The sequence below is a fragment of the Natrix helvetica genome, assembly GCF_964273705.1.
Source record: "Natrix helvetica genome assembly, chromosome: 6".
Classification (NCBI taxonomy): domain Eukaryota; kingdom Metazoa; phylum Chordata; class Lepidosauria; order Squamata; family Natricidae; genus Natrix; species Natrix helvetica.
In genome coordinates, this window is record NC_138553.1 from 85,966,934 (window position 1) to 85,984,010 (window position 17,077).

Sequence of the window (17,077 nt, forward strand, 5' to 3'; positions counted from 1 at the left end):
TAATATGTTCTTTCCACTATTTTGTGGCCTGGCTGCCATCTCGTGGTGAATATATGCAAGTTGTTTTGATTCCACTGATATCTATATTTTAAGAAATGAATTAGTGATATATAATCCTAATTGCCCTTAACTTATGTTAGGGAAAATATAGAGTCTAAATATTAGGTTACTGAATCTCTGCCTTATCTTTTGTAGAAGAGATACTTGTAGAATACCCACTTGTATAATATTCCACTATTATATATTATATTATATATTTGTTTGAAGCTCATACATACAGTATTTATATCAAAGTCAAACAGGCTTTTCCACATCTGTAAAGTTTAGAATTACAAGATGGGCTTGGCCCCTGTTCTCTGTTAAGAGAACCTGAAAACCTAGAAGTATATGCTGACTCCTTTCTGATAGCCTGGATTTCAGTATGCAACAATTATGGTTGTCTGAAGACGTTGGCTTCATTCTGGTACACAACTGAAGTGCTACACTCCGGAGGCCATTTGTGGTACTGATGTCTTTGTGGTAAAGAGGGTTTGCCAAATGGCTGCTCTGGCGAAGGAGTGAGCCCGGGGTTGGAAAAGAAGGTGGAGGGGCAGGACAGCGGATGCCAGAGAGGGCCACAGAGAGAGAGAGAGAGAGAGAGAGAGATGCCGTGTGCATCTCTTATCAGGCCTACACAAACTCCCCAATCCTCCTCCTCCTATCCTGCCTGGCCTGGACTCAACTCATTGGCCAGACCAAGAACAGAGCTGGGGATGTCTCATTTTTCACATATTTTGGACAGCGTGACACAAATGAGCTCACACTCACAGTCTGTGATACAGGATTCCTAAACTTGAGTGTACCCTGCAAGCCACAGACGTGCACACCCTCAGGGGGCCACTTCCTCTGAGGATGTCACTTCCACGCTGTGGTCAAGGAAAACGGCATAGCTGTGGTTATGCGGCCATTAGGAATTGAGTTGGCCTTGCTAGAGGCTTTCCTTAACTCTCACTCCCTTTGTCCCTTTGGCCTCCAGGAAGCGAACTGTTTACTGGACTGTACAGTGATTACTGGGGGAGAGACGCTGCCATCTTCCGCCTGATGGGCCGCCTGGCTCACATCCGGACCGAGCCTGACGATGAACGGCTGCTGAAAGGTACAAATGGCTCTAAGTAACAATGACACTGAGGAGAACAGCAGTGGCAATCACCAGCACGAAGCATCAGAAACACTATTTCAGGGTACTTGGCTAGCCTCTGCCGTAGGTCTTCCCCCACAAAGCATCATCATGGAGGTTTGGCCATGATGCAAGTTGTTTTAGAGAGGTTCATAATCTCGTATGTGACAATGCAAATGGAAGTTATGCTTTGCAAAGTTTTGATTAGCCGAGAGGTTATGCCCTGCCATCATATTCCAAACATTCTTTCCTGCCATGCTAGCTAGTTCTACAACAGAAGAACACAGGAGGACACCACAAGAACAAAAGAGCTTTGAACTGGAAACGTTGCCTTAGGATCCGGAATTATTATTGTTTCGTATCCAAAACGAGCTCTTCTGATGTTCTTCAGACCTTATTGTATATCTCGAATGCAATTTTGCTGACATTGGAATTAATCAGTTTTACCAATGCCGTATCTCACTGTCTCTTTAAGAACCCACATTTGTTAGTTCCCACGTGATTCCTGACAACGAAGACCGGGAAGATAACAAGGTGTATTTCTTCTTCACCGAGAAAGCCTTGGAGGCAGAAGCAGGGGCCCACGCGCTCTACGCCAGGGTGGGCCGGGTCTGTGCGGTAAGGAACACTTTTATTACCGTCTACTGGGGATTGGCTGCTTTTTTCTCCCTTTTTCTTCTGTGTATTTAGTTCAGCTTTTGCCAACTGGACTCCCTTCGGATATGTTGGGCATCTTAGTTCTAGAACTGATGAGCCTCCGTCCCAGAAGGTTTATGGGCATGAGCCTGGAGGAGGCAGTTTTAGGAGAGCTGGAATAAAATAAAATAAAACACACACTCTCTCACAAGCCAAGCTTGAACTGGGAGTCCAGCCCCAGTCTCTGGATCCCCAGCTGCCCCTACGGTCACCCACCTCAGTGTGACTCTGCCTCACAGGCTCGGAGAGGCAGAGAGGGGCATCGAAGAAGACACGAAGGGCAGCCTAAAAGGGAGCCCAGGGAAAGAGAAGGGAAAGAAAAAGCCACCCCTTGTGTGTAGAACTGAATGCAAAGTTCGGGTGTGCTCCTTATTTTAATTCCAAAGCTCCACTTTGTATGGCGATGGCCTCAACAGTTCGGCCGATCCCACCACACGGGGCCCCTCCAGCATCCCCCCTTAGTCCCACGAGAGATTAGAGCTTAGCTCCCCCTTTAGCTTTCAAGGTTCTAGAGCATCCCAAGCATGGACCCTCTTCAGGGAACTCCTTCGCCTTGACCTGAAATCCTGCCGTGAGCCAGTCAAAATCCTTTGCCTGCGGGGCCTCCGCTCGGCTGTGATCAAGTGAGGGGTCATCTGGGGGGCCTGGCCTCTCCTTTCATACAAGGCACCGACTGAAGGGCTGGTTTTCAACCTTCGTACACGTATGCAGCTTGGGTTAGTGTGCGGTCAGGTGCTTTGCGCTGCGCTGGGAGGTCGGGTGGAGTGAGTCACGTTGTGTGAATGCACAGCTTAGCAGCGTCTATCCTCCCTGGCTCCGAGAGACGACTTTCTTGCCCTCTTCTTCTCAGAACGACATGGGAGGACAAAGGATGCTGGTGAATAAGTGGACCACTTTCCTCAAAGCCAGGCTGGCGTGTTCTGTACCTGGGGTGAATGGCATCGACACGCATTTTGACGAGTTGGGTGAGTTACGTGGCTGCAAAGAGTTTGAAGGCAGAGCCCTCGTAAGGGCTCAAAGGGGGAAACAGTTGCATGGCTGCATTTAAATCTTTAGTAGCAAGAAGGTGCTGTTAACAATAAACAATAAACCATGATTTCATGCAGCAGCCACAGTGGCACGTTTCACACGTTGGGCGATAATGTCACCTGCTTGGTTTTGGCTTAGCGTTCTGTGTGAATGGAGCCAGTGTGGCTTTTTCAACAAATATTGGTTGAAATAAATCCCAGTTTAGAATAATGTGTGAACCCGTTTCAATTTGCACATTTTCTTTCCATTTCTTCTTCCAGTTCAGTATCACAGAAGATTCAGGAAACTCTCACTTCTGTTTTTAATTAGCCACAGCAATAATAAATCCATTCTCCTTGCAGTTCCAATAGAACAGGAGACCGATACAGCATGAGGCCCAACCCGGCCCTTTGGGTCAGTAATAACTTCACAGAATTAAGCATATGAAATTATTTCTTGGCTAGGTAGTATAAACAAGCCTATTTGTGTATTTATGGATATTGTTAAAATATCTAATTGTAGTGCAAGTTAAACTGTCTCACGTTCCCATTTTTTCAGAGGACATATTTTTGCTCCAGACTCGGGATAACAAAAACCCAGTGATATTTGGACTCTTCAACACTACAAGGTAGGCAGATATGATGTGGGAAGGTCATGGAAACCCTGATGTACAGGCCACAAGCCCCCCCCTCCCCCCCTCCCACCCTGTGAGCAAACCCACGGGACAGTTGGGTGATAACGATGTAAGAATGAGCTGATATATTAAACCAGCATTTATTCCTGGAGAATAAAATAGTTGACATTGCGTTAACTGCTTCTAGTCTGTAGGCAGACTCCCATCTCCCCCTGAAGGCGCTCCGGAAGGTCCAGATGGGATCGTCTCTGTAGGCGATCACAGGTCCCTACAGATCCCTACAGATCAGCCAGCCCCGCTCTGGTGCTTACCTTTCATATCAAAAGAAGTGAGCACTGGATTTAGGTGACTACATTGGATAGGATCAGGGCTGGGATTCTACCAGCTGGGGGCAGTTTGGGCGAACCAGTAGCTCCAAAGATTTGTGTTTTAGCCCAGCTGACAGGCGCCTCAGCCAGGTCTCAGCTGTTTTCCTGTGAACTGCGCACATGCACGTCAGGCTCACACACACACACACACACACACACACACGCTCAGCGAACTGGTTGTTAAACCAGTAGGATCCCACCCCTGGATAGGATGCACTGCAAAGCAATCTGCCTATTTGTCCCTGCTTCTCTTCTCTCCCTTCCTTCTTCTCAAGAATAAGACCAAGAGGCAGCAAGAACGTGTCCCCTTTGAAACCCTAAACAATTTTCATCACAACCCAACATTGTTGTCTGAGAATTAACTGCTGACTGCCTGAGGAAGCCCTCAGCGCTGCACCACTCACCGAGAGGGGAAACCTGGGAGTAGGGACACTGTTGTCCTTGGTCTCCGCTTCTGGCTTCCATCTCTTCCAGGAATGGAGGCTGCTTGCAAGAAGCAGCCCTGGGCACTGCAGAAGGGAAGGGCGTCCAGCGGCTTTCGCTTCCAAGAAGGCCTGAGCCCTGAGCAAGGGGTCCCCGGGGAGGGTGGGGGGTGAAAACAAGAGTGACCCTGTTGTAACACCAACTGTCCTGCTCAAGTGTTGCAGGAGCAGCTCCTTAAATGGAAATTGTCAGTGGCACAAGGAGACTCGAGAATGGCGAAGGAGAGAGAGGGAGAGGGGGGGGGAGAGGGAGAGAGCAAGGGCTGAAGCCACCGATCTACAAAGTGGTTACGTAATGACAAGCTTTCCACGAAGAACTTTCAAATCACGAACTCCATCTACCCTTTTTCTCTTGCAGCAACATATTCCACGGGTACGCTGTCTGCGTCTATCATATGGCCAGTATTCGGGCGGCTTTCAACGGACCGTACGCTCACAAAGAAGGGCCTGAGTACCACTGGTCTGTGTATGAAGGCAAAGTGCCCTACCCGAGGCCTGGATCGGTGAGTTTTCCCCTTGGAGTCAGGCATTCGGTCCTGTTTTAAATGGCAGGGAGGGAAGTGCATCGCATGGCATTTCTGTGTCTATTCTGTGCTTTGCTGACTGCGCTGAGGTGGCTGAGATTTGTCAAGGTGCTTTTGAACAACGTGGCCCTAATCAGCACAGCCTTTGCTGACCTTGCAAACCAAGGTTCATTACAGGAGAAACAAGCCACAGTGGCCAGTGGTACAATCATAGGTTTGGTTAATTTTTTTTTATTTTAAAAGATGTGTGAAGCTACATTATATTTTATTCAACAAAGCACCATTTTAAATGAAATTGGAAGATTTGTTTATCTCCTCATTTTCCCAGTTTACATACAAGGAAGCAATGGGAAGCATTTTCATCATCTTCTTTGAATTAAGGACCATTATTTTTCCTACTTTTTAATCGCATCCTTGCAGAAATACCGAGGCATTTTGCACTGAAGGAAAGAAGGACCTGTTTGCCCTGTCATTGTAGGTTCTACAAATCTTCTGTCTAAATCTTCTATCCAAATATCCCGTTCTTAGTTAAGAATTTCAATCACACCCTGACATTCACGTGAGGCGCCATGCCTCGGCCCAGCGAAGTTGAACAACGTTGGACCGAGGTGCGTAAGTGAGCAGAGTCATTTGGCAGTCCTGCCACTGACTCTAAGCATTGATCCCTCCTGGAATAGAATTCTCACCAGGGAGGTTGGTGAAATCACCCAAACACGTCAGCATAATTGTTTGAAGCCCAGAGTGGAGTTTTTGAAATTGCCTTAATGAATAATATGAGAGCACTGCCTATGTGGCATATGATGACCTAGTTATATTTTATAAAATATAGGCTATGTTTCTATCTATCTCCCTATCTATCATCTCTTTCTATCTATCCTCTCCCTCCCTCCCTCCCCCTCTTCTCTCTCATCCTCTCCACACACACACATACACACGCATCCCCAGCTCAATGCTACATGCTCCAATCTTGCTGGAGACAAGACTTTTCCAGCAGGATTTCTCCTTCAACTGTCACTGAGTCGATCTGCAGAAAACCAGGCCTTTGAACGTCTGCTGAGAGCCACAACTTCTGCCTTTTGTGACAAGCAGCCGATGAAAATTCTGCTGCTGTCTGATGAGAAAATGAATTTTCAAAGCATCACGGAGCAAATAGTTCAGAAGAGTCAAGTCCCAAGAAAAGGAAAATACCGTATTTTTTGGAATATAAGGTGCACCTTTTTTCCTCAAAAAAGAGGCTGAAAATCTGGGTGCGTCTTATACATTGAATACAGCATTTTTTGCCTTCCGAAACCCCGCCCCCTTCACAAAAATGGCCGTGCATACCCTTATGAAGACTTTCAGAGAACTCCTGGGGTTGGGGAGGGCAGAAATGAGCAAAAATTGGCCTTTTTTGCTCCTCCCCCCCCCCTGCCCCCAGCAGCATGCTGTAAGCCTCCATAAGGCTATGTATGCAAGTTTTATGACAAAAAACGGGCCCGTTTTCGCGAAAAATGGGCCATTCCCCCCCCCCGAGCATTCTGCAAGCTCCCTCCCCCAAGACTATTCATGCCTTTTTAAAAAACAAAACGGACCCGTTTTTGGGAGGTTTGCAGAGTGCAAAAACTGTTTTTTCCCCCTTTCGGAAAGCTCTTTAATTAAAGTGATTGATGAAAACTAGATTGATCAAGTGCTGTGTCAGCAGAAACAAGTCTTAGGTGCTGCAGGTTGTCAGCGATTTCCTTCTCCAGCACATGGATAAATACACCTGGAAACATCTGCCTACCTACTCTCTCTCTCTCCCTCCCTACCTATTGTATTTCTCTCTCTATCCCTCTACCTACCTACCTACTCTCTCTCTCCCTACTTACCTACTGTATTTCTCTCTTTCTCTCTCTATCTACCTACCTACCCTCTCTCTCTCTACCTACCTACCTACCTACTGTATTTCTCTCTCTTTCTCTTCCTCTATCTACCTACCTATCTACCTACACTCTCTCTCTCTCACTACCTATATACTGTATTTCTCTCTCTCTCTCTATTTCTCTCTATATCTCTCTCCCTACCTACCTACACCCTCTCTCTCTCCCTACCTATCTACCGTATTTCTCTCTTTCTCTCTCTCTCTCTCTATTTACCTACCTATCTACTGTATTTCTCTCTCTCCCTCTACCTACCTACCTACCTACCTACCTACTCTCTCTCTCCCTACCTATCTACTGTATTTCTCTCTCTCTTTCTATTTCTCTCTATATATCCCTCTACCTACCTATACCCTCTCTCTCTCTCTCTCTCTCTCTCTCTCTCTCTCTCTCTCTCTCTCTCTCTCCCTACCTACCTCTTCAAAACCTTGGTGCGTCTTATACTCCGGTGCGTCTTATACTCTGAAAAATACAGTAAACGCTGCCCCGTTGGACAAGCATTGGCATTTACGATTGTCGATTGTAGTCTTGCCGCAAGTTAAAAATGAATGTTTCCAGTAAACATAAAGAGTATTTGATTTCACCGTATTGATTGAGAATCCAATCTAAATGGGGAGAGTCTGTGACTGTGGCTGGGCTTCTCAAGATCTGCGGAAGGAGTAAATGACCACTCGGAGGTTTCTAGCAGGATCCTAAATGATGCAAGGGCACGAGGCCACTTTGGAACGGGGGGGGGGGGCTCCAGAATCAGTTGGAGCCCATGATCCTCTCCGGTTGCTGAAGCAGTTAAAAGCTTCCTGTTCGGAAGAGCCCATGATTTAGCTGCTCAGGAGGCCAGCGTGCAAAGGCTTACCTGGGAGTCAGCCCTCAACACCTCCCCCCCCCCAAACTGAATTATCTTTTAAGTCGACACACAAAAGATTGCAGTACAAACTGATTTGCTTTAGTCCCTCAGCTTGCTTGCTTGTTTATTATTTACTCATTAAATTCATGCCCAAAGACTTGCAATGGTCCACAGCAATTCAGAGCATCAAAGAAAGGCAAGGTTCAAGCCAATGAAAGCACCAATTTTGTAAAAATGTAAAACCTCAAAGGAACCTCAGTCGTCCAGGGGGTCTTGTCGCCCCTGATTGCACCCTGAAGCAGTTTCCTCAGGAAGCCTAGCCTGTGGGCCGGTCTGGTTTCTAAGGGGACTCCATCCCATAATAGAGGGGCAGAAAGGAAAGGATCCTTGCTTCAGCCCCACAGGGGTGCCAGGTCCTCAGGCTGCCTTTCTGTCTGATTATCCCCAGGGGCCTAGAGTGGTCATTGCAGGTGACAGGTGCCTCTTTCCCCACCCTTAGCCAGCTTGACAGCCCGGCTGGCTACACCTTGAGGTGGAAGATGTTGCTGAGAGAGGGAGGGGGGCTAACCCTGAGATGGTGGCCGTGGGGGGCTCCAGCACGGGAGCTGCAATCCAAACAGTTCGGCCAAAATGAAAGAATCCCGACTCTTGCCTGGCCTGGGCCTCCCTTGAATGCCTTGATGTGGTACGTACAGCTGCTTAAATGGCAGGTGCAGTGCACACCTGGCAGAGAGAGCCCTCGGGGCACTCACCTCACCTCACCTTTTCGTTTGGCAGTGTGCCAGCAAAGTGAATGGGGGTCTGCACGGGAGCACCAAAGACTATCCGGACGAGGCCATCCGCTTCGCTCGAACCCACCCGCTGATGTATCAGGCGGTCCGGCCGGTGCACAAGAGGCCAATTCTTGTGAAGACAGACGGGAAGTACAGACTCAAGCAAATAGCAGTGGACAGGGTGGAAGCAGAAGACGGCCAATACGATGTCTTATTTATCGGGACAGGTAAGAGGGAAAACGGGAGATTTAGACTTCCCTCTCCGTGAGGGGGTGTCGGGCTGGCTCCATTCGCCCTCCATTCGCCTGCCCTCCAACCCATCCGTGCTGCTTGGGGCCCCAGGCCGACTCCTTGCTCGCTATTTCTAGCCAGGGAATCCTTCTTCCTGCTTTCCTCCTTCCCAACCGCTGTGCCTGGTAAGAGGAGCGAATCTTGACTCGATGCATGGCGAGCAGGGAGGCCGCCATCCTTTCCGTCTTTTGCGAATTGTGCGATGCCGCCCTTTCCATCTCCCACCTCTCTAGACCCTCCTCTCCTCCCCTTCCCGCTCTCCCCCCCCCTCTTTCTCCCAGAGCCACCCTTCTTGCACCCTACATCCCTGCACCGGCAGACGGGGGCCTGGGTGCTCCACACTGGAGGAAGAGAAGCTCCCGGGGGGTGGGGGCGTGCTGCTATCAGGAGCCTCCTAAATTATTATTGCCTCAGCTGAGAGCTTCACTGGGAAAGCTCTGGGCAGGCTCAAGGGAAGCTTCCTTTGGGGTTTAGGCCCCGTGGCTTCTCGCCTCTTGCAAAAGTCACCAAGGAGGGGTTTATGGTGCTCCACCGTGCTAGTAGAGCCCAGGAATCAATGCGTTCTATAACTATGATCTATATGAAGCATGAAGGTCTGCAAGATTGATGTCTTAATTCAGAGCACGGGAATAATCATTTCCCCTCCTACCCAAGTGGGGGTTTTGGTCCTTCGTTTTCACTCCACGGTGAGGGCCTACGGCTGACTTGCTCTGCCCCAGGCTGCTGGAAGGTTTAAAAAGACGATTAGGTCCAGATTGCCAGTTTGGGACTGTGATTTTCCTCAATTTTTTAAATCTCCCAACATGATTATTACCTTTGAACCACCCCTCTGCCAGGAATTCCATGGGGTCAACTTAGGCCTGCTAGGACGGCCTTCCTCCTGGGAAACCTGCGATAGTTAAACTAGTCTGGATGGTTAAATGGTTTGGAGAAATAAAACCAAGACTGTTCCTTCCTGAAATTCAGAACTTTAAAGAAAAGAATCCACAGAGCTAATAATCTCTTTTTATTATTGGGCAAAGTTCAAAAATTAGGAATAATTAGGAAGACGTATTTAAGGGTCAGGTGTGCACAGCACCTCTCTGCCCTTAACCTGGCAAAACAGCCTGAAAAAAAGACCCCTCTGTGGTTGTCTAAAGACAAAGGCTGCTGCTTTCGGGATGGGAGGTAATAAAGGGAGCCTGGGAGCAGGCGCTCTTCCTTCAGACCCAGCAAGGAGGCCTTGGGTGCCCTTCCTCAGCCACTTCCTCTAAGTCCACACTGGAGTGCAACACAACGCAACACAACGGCTGCTGCTGCTGCTGCTGCTGCGGCAGTCCTTGTTTTGGCTCCTTCCCTGCCCCCCCCCCCCCCCCTCTCTCCAAAGCTGGCTCTATGTGTAGGAAACTGAGCTTTCTGCAATAACAACAACAACAAAAGTAATCTTATTTATTTATTTATTTTTCAAAATTTATAGACCGCCCCCTCTCCCCGAAGGGACTCGGATAACATGTGACTAAATGCTGCCTTTTATTCCTTATGTGTCCAATCACACTTGGCCAAGAAATAGAATATACTATTCTGTTCCGTCCCATTCTGTTGTTGTTAAACTTTGAACATTTGAAATTATCTAGATGTGGTTCCTGATTCTGATGATTTGAATTTATATACACTTATTTTTGAATGACTTGCACATGTAAATGTTGGCATGTTGGTTTCAAACATTTTTCTCTTAAATGATTGACATGGTGGTGGTTGTTGTTTTTTTACCAATTCCTAATTATCTGATAGACTTCTTTTCATGTTCACCCACAGATACTGGGATTGTCTTGAAAGTTATCACCATTTACAACCAAGACACAGAATCTATGGAGGAGGTGATTCTTGAAGAGCTGCAGGTGTTCAAAGTAAGTGAGCCTTCGACCGCTGGCTTTTAACACCGGCCTCCCCACTGACACTTCCACACAGGACACACGTCACACCCATGCTCTTCCTGACGTGGGACCATCTCTGCCGCATCACTCACTGGCCTACCTGTCTAGACTGCTTGTCCATGCTTATTTAGGTACCGTAATGAGCCCTACATGGGGCTGCCCTTGAAGACTATCCAGACTCTGTGTGCGTGTGTGTGTTGGATTTTGTGCTTCCTACAATGATGTCCAGGATGCCTTAAGAAATATGGCAGGCAGGAAAGGCTTGTTTAAATCTTATTTTCAGTACAAACTGTGCAGCCTCTCTTAATTCCTTGATGAAACGGCTCCTTTCTTTGAGGAGGCAAACAGAGACAAAAGGCCTATTTCCAGCAGTTACCAAGCTCTGTGGGGCCTGGCTGCTCTTATTCCTCTGCCTATCCGTTTATGTCTTCCCTGGCAGTTATTGGAAGGTGGGCCAAGAAGCTGGCAGGGGAGGGCAGCACAGGGCAACACGTTGACCAGGGGGTATAGCTGCTCCTTGCTCATCCCAGAAGGCCTTGGGTGGCCTGAAGGAAGGCCGAGAGGCAGAAGGAACCCTAACCTTTGCAGGAGATTGCCAAGCGATCTTGGCCACAGTATGTGCAATTCTTGGACGGAGCAAGATCACCAAGATTTGGCTGTCTTAACTGCCTGGATGGCCTCTCTCCTAATTAAGAAAAATGTTTTCACTTTCAGGTGCCAGCTTCCATTATTTTTATGGAAATTTCTTCCAAAAGAGTAAGTGTTATTCCTTTTTTAAAGAAAATTATTTCATTCTTCTTAGCTGTCTGTGAATATATGGAACATGTGGATATTCAGAGATCATAAAGTATTTCTTCTAAACTCTTTTCTTTTCCCCCCAACGGTCCCATCAGGATCCGTGGCCCAAGAAAGAGGAAACTAAGGCACCCACTTTAAATCCTTTTCCTGGCAAGATGTAAGGTTCTCCGGTGCTAGGAGAGCTTTACAAACCAAGGGGCTCCTGTCGGGCTTTAGGTTTTCAGGTCAGCCCCTGGCTTAAAAAAAAAAAAAAAAAAAAGACCCAAGCAGCCAGGCAGACGTTCCACAGGTGCAGACTCCCAGTATAGGCAGAGGGTATCCCAAAGGGAACATGATGCATCGTATGTCTTAAAACATCATTTTCCAATCTCGATTCATCCAACAGAAGGCAGCCCATAATCTTCCCACAAAGACCCATAAGTTCTAGTCCCGCCTTAGGCGCCAAACCAGCTGGGTGACCTTGGGCCAGTCACTCTCTCTCAGCCCTAGAAAGTAGGCAAGGGTAAAGCACTTGTGGAAAAATCTACAGCCAAGAAAACTGTAGGAGCTTGTCCAGGCAGTTGCGAAGAGTCAAGACTAACTCAAAGGCACCAAAAACTAAACCTTAGGAACACCCACCTTTTACTAATAGCATTTTTATGTAGAACTGGTTTATATATCAGTTCAGCTCAGTCAAATAATATTCAACTCAGTTCATTTATGTGAAATGGAGGGCTGCTTCTATGTTACCCTTCGTAAGGTCAGAGTTGCTGCTTTCTTATCCCTGGCCTTCCGCTTCAAGAGAGCAGCTGCTTTAAAGCTCTTTTGCAACAAAATATATACGATATAAAATGAATTTTCAGGGAGTGGTCTAGAATGTTAAATATTAATGTATAGCTGTGCTCTACTTTCCAGAGAAGCGTTCAGATACATACTCGCCTCTCTCCCTGTGTGTGTTTGTGCGTGTGTGTGCGTACACATACAATCGACGCATGTGTGACCGTGTATATTCTGCTCGATACAAGCTGTGTCGAGTTTCCTTCAAGTGTTACGTAACCGATCCCTTTTGCCTGATTCATAAAATGTGAAATGGGATCTTGCCGCAGCTATTGATAAATAAAGCATGGTTGTGCTATGAATAGCAGAATATTTGAAGGCGTCTTAAGCGATTTAATATCCAAATTCAGTTGATGCCCTGATTTTTATTTCTCTGAGCAGTGAAGAGATAGGTGAACCCTTTCACACCCGCTTACCTCGCAAAGAAGTAACGCTAGCTCAGCCTTGTTTAGCAAATTTTGTCCAGAATTTTATAATAATGTATCTTTTGCCATGTCACCTCAAATCAAAAAGTGCCCACCGTCAACCACAGGCCATAAAGGAGGAGGTTCAAATTCATTATAACCTGTGTTAACCTTGCAGCCTCATTACAGAAGCAGGAAGTTTGATGAAAAGAGGGAGGCAGGCCGAGAGGTCTTAGGCCTCCCTCCCATCCTCCTCTACTACACGAGGGAGACTGAAGGGAGCCAGCCGGCGGTTCCCCTCAGAGGTCAGGTTGCAAGGCTAAAGGCCAAAGAGGGAAGCCCTCTTCCTTCACTTCCATGCTGAGTGGCGGCTTGAGGGGAGACCATGCGTCTCCCAAACCAAACTTGATCATGTTCTTTCAGCCACAACAATGCGGGAAGTGGCTTTCTTTTCACTGCATGTTTGTCATATACCTTCTCTCTCGCCTTCCCTTTGGAAGCCACGGATCGTCCACCCAAAGGAGGTAGGAGATTTCAAAATTCACTGGAGATTTTGTGCTTTCCTTTCAGCAACAAATCTACGTTGGGTCCGAGTCTGCGGTGGCACAGGTGAAGTTCCACCAGTGTGACATGTATGGGTCGGCTTGTGCCGACTGCTGCCTGGCAAGAGATCCCTACTGTGCCTGGGATGGGATCTCTTGTTCCAGATATTATCCCACAGGGACACAGACAAAAAGGTAAGAATCTTACTAGGCCTGTGAAAGGGCATGTAGTTGGCAAAAAGTCTTCATTGGAGGGCACCATTGGCCCGCTTTCTTTGAGGACGGTCAGCCTTGATCCAATGACTTTGAGTCCTCCCTTAGGGGCCGGAGGACTTGGGGAAGTCCCGGACTGACCGATGGAGGTGAACTAGATAATCCTCTAGTGACCCCCTTTCTGGCCAAAGTCTGGGGTCATGAAACCGGTGTACCCTGGTAATTGAATGAGCCCATTTTCCAAATTCACAACACGTGGAAGCAAATTGCAAATTGTTTTTCCTTTTGCTCAGACGCTTCCGTAGACAAGATATCCGTCACGGAAATGCAGCTCAGCAGTGCTTCGGCCAGCAGTTGCTAGGTAATTGTTTCTCTTCTCTTCTGTGCCTAAGAGGAAAGTGGGAAAGATGGTGGGGATGGAAGTTGGCAACAGGCTAAGGGCAGCCCTAGGTTGCATCAGCAGAGGGAGGGAATCAAGACCACCATTTTGGGTGGGTGGGATGAAAAGCACCTGCAGTCATATATTTCCTACTTTGGGTCCCAGTTTCAGGCAAGGAAAACCAAGGCCTCGTCTTAACGTTGCTAACAGGAGGAGCTGCGCAGATTGTAACCTGGCTTGCTCCAACTCAGACGTTATGTGCGGAGGGGGGGGGGGCAGGGCAATGTCTGCCTATAGGATTTTCTGTTAATTCTGTGATAGGAGATAAGCGTGTAGGCAAAGTACCTGTGCAAAGGTGCTCGCTGTTCATAAAGAAAACACCATATGTAGAATATGTTCTATATTGGTCCTCCTGGTTGAATGCTTAGTGGCTGCCTAATGCGGGGGTGGGTGGGGGGGTGCTGTTCTCCTTTGCGTATTAAAAGCAAAGCTCAGTTCCCCTTTGGAGGTGGGTGCTGATGGGTGCCTCCTCCCGTCCGCAGGAGACGCCTCGGGCAAGGCGGAGGAGCGGCTGGTGTACGGCATAGAGCACAACAGTACCCTCCTGGAGTGCGTCCCCAGGACCCTGCAAGCCAAAGTGATGTGGCTTGTGCAGAGAGCTCACGAAGCCCGGAAGGAAGAGGTACTGGCCCTGGCCCTGCTCTGGCCTCCATGGGGTGTCCCTCTGCAGACCGCCTGGTGTCCAAGGGCAGCGAGGGGTTTGGGGTACAGGCGTACCGGATGCAGGGGGGGGGCGCCTGTCGGCAAGCATCTTCCTGAGGGAGATCCAGATCCTGCTTCTCTGCTCTTCCACAAAAGCCCCCTCCCCACTTTGCCCTTTGAAACAGAATCCCTGCACACCCCTAAGTCCTTCTATGCCTCCACTCACTACGTTCGGTGTTCTGTTGGTTTGTTCAGGTTCACACACACAAACACACACGCACACCCCCTCAATCCCTGCTTCTGTTTCATGGAATATGGTTAACGAAAGAAGTGTTGCGTGCCTTCCATTAGTCCCACTCAGTTGGTGATTTCACGCTTCCACTAATATTCCTCCCCAAATAGTTTTAGCATCACTCAACGTAGCTAACCGACCCTAAAGAGCAACATGTGTAGGAAGCCTTCTGAACGGACCGAAGGTCGTCCAGGCCCCTCAGCCTTTCTGGAGAATTGGGTGCTGCTGCAGACTCCCAGTTATCCGCTCTGATCTCATCTACTTTAAACAAGGAAGTTACATTCTCCCTTTTTTTCCATGTTGAGGGCAACGTCTAGACCAAAAGGACAACTGGGGGGGAGGGGGGGACACTACGTACAAATAAATCAGTAAAACTAGCAATGCCTTCAAAAACGGGGGTATATTGTGCTTCAAGTTATTTGAATTTAACATCCCTGAATTTTATTCAAAATTTTACTGATATATTTATTAGACTCTTCCTCTAAACCCAATTCAATTATACAAGTCTGCAATTATATCAGGAAATGTAATCAATTACTGCTAGTCGATCTTAGTTCTGCATCAGTCTGATTTTTTTTTTAACCTTCTTATGGATGAAACAGTTTCCTCTTTGACCCGCACGCAGGTGAAGGCTGATGAGAGGATCCTTAAAATGGACATCGGCCTCTTGTTTTTAAGACTGCACCGGATGGATGCTGGGACGTATTTTTGCCAGACGGTGGAGCACAGCATCGTTCACACGGTGAGAAAAATCACCCTGGAAGTGGTGGAAGAGGAACGTGTAGATTACATGTTCAGCAAGGACTACGAAGAGGAGCTGGCTCAAAAAATGCCCTGCCCTGCCCAGAGCAGCATCTCCCACGGATCCAAGCCCTGGTACAAGGAGTTCCTGCAACTCATAGGATACAGCAATTTTCAAAGAGTGGAGGAATATTGCGAAAAAGTCTGGTGCACGGATAAGAAGAGAAAAAAGCTGAAAATGACTCCATCCAAGTGGAAGTATGCCAATCCACAAGAGAAAAAGGCACGTGTCAAATCGGAGCACTACCGAGTTCCCAGGAACACCCAGGCTGACTCCTGATGGGGGAGAACCCATCATATCATTCAGACCCCCCCCCCAAAAAAAACAAATCCACCCAGAGGAGACCTTTGTGGCGTTTTGACCCAGTGAAAGGGGATGTTGAGACTGGAAATGAGCTAAAGTGCTTTTAGTAAGTTATATACTTGATGTCTATTTAGATGCATTTTTTTTTTAAACCCACTTAATTGTTGAATTTTAATTGTATCATTATGAATCAAGCTTCAATTGAAAGACAATCTGACAATCTTCATATTCAGCATTTAGTCCAATTAATCATGGGCTTGCTTGCACTGTATATTTTAGTGTATTTCGGGGTATTTAAGTGAGTTCAGATTGCTGATGTTTTGACAAGCAAAGCAACAGTGAATTGTATCCTTTGGGGTTTTTTTTTATTTCAAACATAGCTATAATTGTTTTCCATCTGGCATATCCTAAAGCCTCGTTCTAAATTCTAGAAATTCTACAGTTTTCCCTTCCGAAAAGCATGTTTCTAATTCTTGCTTGGTTTGCCTATGTGAGTTCATGGGAGGAGTGGTGAGCGGGAAGAAGGTAATCATAAATAAAAGCTGAACAACAAAGGAAAAGCAAAACGTATCTGAGCAGTGCAGCGGAGCACATCTGCGCAAGCCATGAGGAGGCGTCTTCCTTGCCATGGATATATTAGCAGGCGCGAAGAAAGCATTGCTGTCGAGTTTTCCTGAACTGAGCCCAACTGTTTCACTGACGGCTTCCGGTGCCTTTTGCCAAGAAGGGGAGCAGACGATCCCAGGTCCATCCTGTGAGGACCATTTAAGAGCTTAAGAGGATCAGGATACAGGCCGACAAAACAAGGTTTAAAATTAGCCATGTGTGTGAATATGATGGGTATATTAAAGAGAACATCTTGCCAGTTCTACCACTTCTGTGTTCTGTCCCTTCTAGGCCTGTTCTTACCATAAAGTCCTAAGAAAATTTGTACTAAGCAGAACGCCCTATTGCAGGGGTGTCCAAACTTGGGAACTTTAAGACTTGTGGACTTCAACTCCCAGAATTCCCCAGCCAGCCTGGACACCCCTGCCCTATTGGAATGCTTAATATTGGTCAAAGGTTAGCGAGTGTCTGCGATTTATTGCCACGCTTGATATTATTTCCACCTGCTTCTCAACTACAGCCAAGGTGTGTCTTTCTTTTAAGAGGCTGAGATCCGCATCTGTGCTGGGAGGAAGCGCCCCCCCCCCCCGGTTAACCCCCACCCCCCCTTACAGCAAAAAGGCTCACGGCACC

General features: G+C 47.5%; 1 protein-coding gene across 3 annotated transcripts in view; it reads left to right on the top strand.

Annotated features, from left to right (window-relative positions):
• The window catches only part of SEMA3E (semaphorin 3E), a 103,349-nt gene extending 87,366 nt beyond the window's left edge, over nucleotides 1–15,983 (top strand). For all 3 annotated transcript variants that reach the window (XM_081957237.1, XM_081957235.1, XM_081957236.1), the window contains exons 6-17: nucleotides 1,016–1,135; nucleotides 1,632–1,774; nucleotides 2,703–2,817; nucleotides 3,419–3,488; nucleotides 4,703–4,847; nucleotides 8,388–8,610; nucleotides 10,469–10,560; nucleotides 11,302–11,343; nucleotides 13,176–13,342; nucleotides 13,654–13,721; nucleotides 14,282–14,421; nucleotides 15,359–15,983. In XM_081957237.1, the coding sequence (XP_081813363.1) occupies nucleotides 1,016–1,135; nucleotides 1,632–1,774; nucleotides 2,703–2,817; nucleotides 3,419–3,488; nucleotides 4,703–4,847; nucleotides 8,388–8,610; nucleotides 10,469–10,560; nucleotides 11,302–11,343; nucleotides 13,176–13,342; nucleotides 13,654–13,721; nucleotides 14,282–14,421; nucleotides 15,359–15,814 (1,781 nt within the window). In that variant the 3' untranslated portion in view covers nucleotides 15,815–15,983. The remainder of the gene's footprint in view (nucleotides 1–1,015; nucleotides 1,136–1,631; nucleotides 1,775–2,702; nucleotides 2,818–3,418; nucleotides 3,489–4,702; nucleotides 4,848–8,387; nucleotides 8,611–10,468; nucleotides 10,561–11,301; nucleotides 11,344–13,175; nucleotides 13,343–13,653; nucleotides 13,722–14,281; nucleotides 14,422–15,358) is intronic.
• The last annotated feature ends 1,094 nt before the right edge of the window (nucleotides 15,984–17,077 follow it).